Raw genomic sequence first — 2,935 nt, forward strand, 5'->3', positions numbered from 1 at the left:
CGGATGCTCAACATGAAGTAAGATACAGGGAGTATTTATTAGAGACAGGAATCGAGGCAGAGAGGGAGAGAGGAAGCTCTTCTACCTCCATCCCCTTAAAAAGCTTTTAACCTCAGTATCCCTCTTCAATTTAAATTTAATTTTTTTTAAAATTTTCACATCTGCTTGCAATATCGGAGCGAACCCTGCCATAAAAATCCACGTGATTTTCTTTATGTCTAATTTTCAATAAATAAAATCAAGTGTATTATTCTCATTCTCTTTGGGAATCACAAGAAACACACACACACACAAATATATACATGCGTGATAATCTTCTGAAAATAATAGAATTGAGAATTTTATACTAATATAATGCAGGATCAAGTACACACCCAACATAAAATGAAAAGGATGATTGCTAACAAAGGATCAAGTTCTATGGTGCTAAACTACAAATACAGGGGAACACTGGTGTCCTGTTGACTCTTCAAAGAAAGAGGAGCTTAAGATTGACGAAGGCTAAAAACGAAGCCCATGCCAAACAGGGCATAACCAGATTGCCTGCAATGGGATTCACCTCTTTGAACTGTCGAGAACACCCAACAAGAGCCCCAAACGTAGCTAAACAAACAAGTAACCCAACCCACGGCTCTGACATCCGAAACACGATCGGGTTCCAAGCCAAACTCAAGCCGAGCTGAGTCAGGTAAAGATAGAGAGCAGTCGGGTTCCGATGGAATCCGCCTTCAGCCCAAACAAGCCAAGCCGAGAGACCCATCAAGAAACTCGAAGTCACGCAAGACATGTGTAGCGCCCACAAAGGTGGGAACCAGAAGGGCTTTGATATACTCCTGCTACTACTAGTACCGTAGCCTCTAGTTGAGCCAAAGAAATACACGTTACAGAGAGCCACGGAAAGAGGGAGCGCAACAGCTATGGCTAATGATCTAATACCACGTTGGGCCATAGCCACTCTTTTTTCACGTCTGAATCTCACATTCTTGCTGTTGTTTTTGCCCACGATGGTGTGGGGTTCGTCGACTGTGTCTCTTGTACGCTGTTTAACGTTCTGGGAGTCCATATTTGATTAGAAAGAGACGACAGAGATGTAGCGGGGAGAAAATATGTAAGGTGAGGCTGTTTTTAAGAAGAGGCTTGATGTGTTTTGGGTTTGGGCAGCGGAGAGGCAAGGAAGATGAGTAGTCACACGTGGGCGAAGGGGATGGAAAGAAGTGGACGAAAAGGGTCACACGTGGGTGACAGAAGGCACCGAGAGATTTGGTCTTCCATGCATGGATTAGACAGCTCCTTGCTGATGCTGTTAATGGGGGCGGCGAGTGGTCGTCTTCTTGGTAAGCTTACAGTGATAACACGTGCCTCTATCGGTTTGGAACATCTTCGCTAGCTGCCTGAATAAGATCAGTACTGTTTGTATCAATCATTATCCTGAGGCTCAATTTTGTTGATCCACCAACCAGCATGCAACTCATGTTCCAAATAAAGAGCAAAAAACAGCAGGCAACTGTAAATTTAGCAGAAGGCTACTGAGGGGTCGTTTTTAACTTTCATCATCTGTGGTAAAACATGGTCCCTCAACTTTACAAATTGGTCATATTATCCCATTTGCCTCAATTTATTAGTGTTGTACATTTCAAGAAATCAACAATTTGGATAGATTAATTTACGAAATTGAATAAAATAATAACACAAAACTTCAAGAGGGAAAAAAAACCAAAAACCTAAAATACCAAATTCCAAGGACATAAAAATACTTTTAACACTATTAAACTTGGATTGAAAATCAAACAAAGCTTCATCTCTCTATGCTTGCTTCTTACTTTTTATATTTTTTTCAAAAAAAAAGAAAAAAAATGTTTTTTGAATTTTATTTTATTTATTTCATAATTAATCTTATCCATCCTAAAAGTGATTCAATCTCTCACGTCAGCATCCATAGACATAAATAAAAGACTATAGTTGATCTACAATTGAAAGTATGAAATCTTTTGGTATCAAAATTGAAATAAAAAGATAAATATGATCAATTTTTGAAACTTGAGGACCATGACATTACATCACATTAAATTAATATTATAAAAAAAACATTAATAGGGTTCAGTCTTTCAATGTATATAAACACACTATTAATTGTAATAATATAATAGTTATTTTGCTTTTATAAAACAAAAACAATGAACTAATCATTAGAAGTAAATTAATATTTCTATCATATTTTGTTATTCATTATCATATTAATGAATAACAGATTAATCTTTTTATATTTTTTTAGCATGATATAATTGAATTACTCTTAAAAGCAAACACTATTAAACTAGAGTGCAGTGGCTTTTTTAGCCTTTTTGTTTTTTAAAAAACTCTAAAATGATTTAATTGCTCTCAAAAGCAAAAATCACTAAATTAGTGTTCAAGGAAATTTTATAATTTTTATCTTAATTTGTTTTGTTACAATAAATAAATAAAAGAAAAAAAGGCTTCCTTAAATACCTAGAGGGTGGCTAGTTCAAAACCCCTAAGTAAATGTAAGTTCAAAAGTAATAAAAGCTACATGAATAATAAAAATTCCAAATGATAAGAAATAAATAAATAATGAAAAAGTAAAGAAAATATATTTAGGAATAAGAAAATGATTTCAAAAATTTAGTGGAATAACTTATATCATTTGAGTAAGGATTAAATAAGAAAATTTAGATTTTGATGTAAAAATATTAATTAACTAGTTTCATAGTATGTAGCATAACTCTCAATCCAATCATTAACCATGCTGAAATTTTACATGAAGTCTTATAGTATATGGTTCTACTTTGGGTTAAATTTTCAAGGTGATCAAAACTCGAGAAGGTCGGTAGAACAAAAATATAGAAAAATCATACATTGACTCATTAATGGTATTTTAGTAAAGTGACCATAAAATATCTTCTTCTCCTTTATAAGC

The 2,935-nt window shown here is 34.3% G+C and overlaps 1 protein-coding gene across 1 annotated transcript; it reads right to left on the reverse strand.

The window, feature by feature from the left end:
- Positions 1 to 469: 469 nt before the first annotated feature.
- LOC105117288 (translocator protein homolog) lies at positions 470 to 1,276 on the reverse strand. Its single transcript, XM_011014902.1, has one exon. It carries the CDS (start codon positions 1,061 to 1,063, stop codon positions 470 to 472), a length of 594 nt encoding a protein of 197 aa, XP_011013204.1. The 5' UTR covers positions 1,064 to 1,276.
- Positions 1,277 to 2,935: the final 1,659 nt, after the last annotated feature.

This window comes from Populus euphratica, unplaced genomic scaffold (assembly GCF_000495115.2).
Source record: "Populus euphratica unplaced genomic scaffold, PopEup_1.0 scaffold1278.1, whole genome shotgun sequence".
NCBI classification, from domain to species: Eukaryota; Viridiplantae; Streptophyta; class Magnoliopsida; order Malpighiales; family Salicaceae; genus Populus; species Populus euphratica.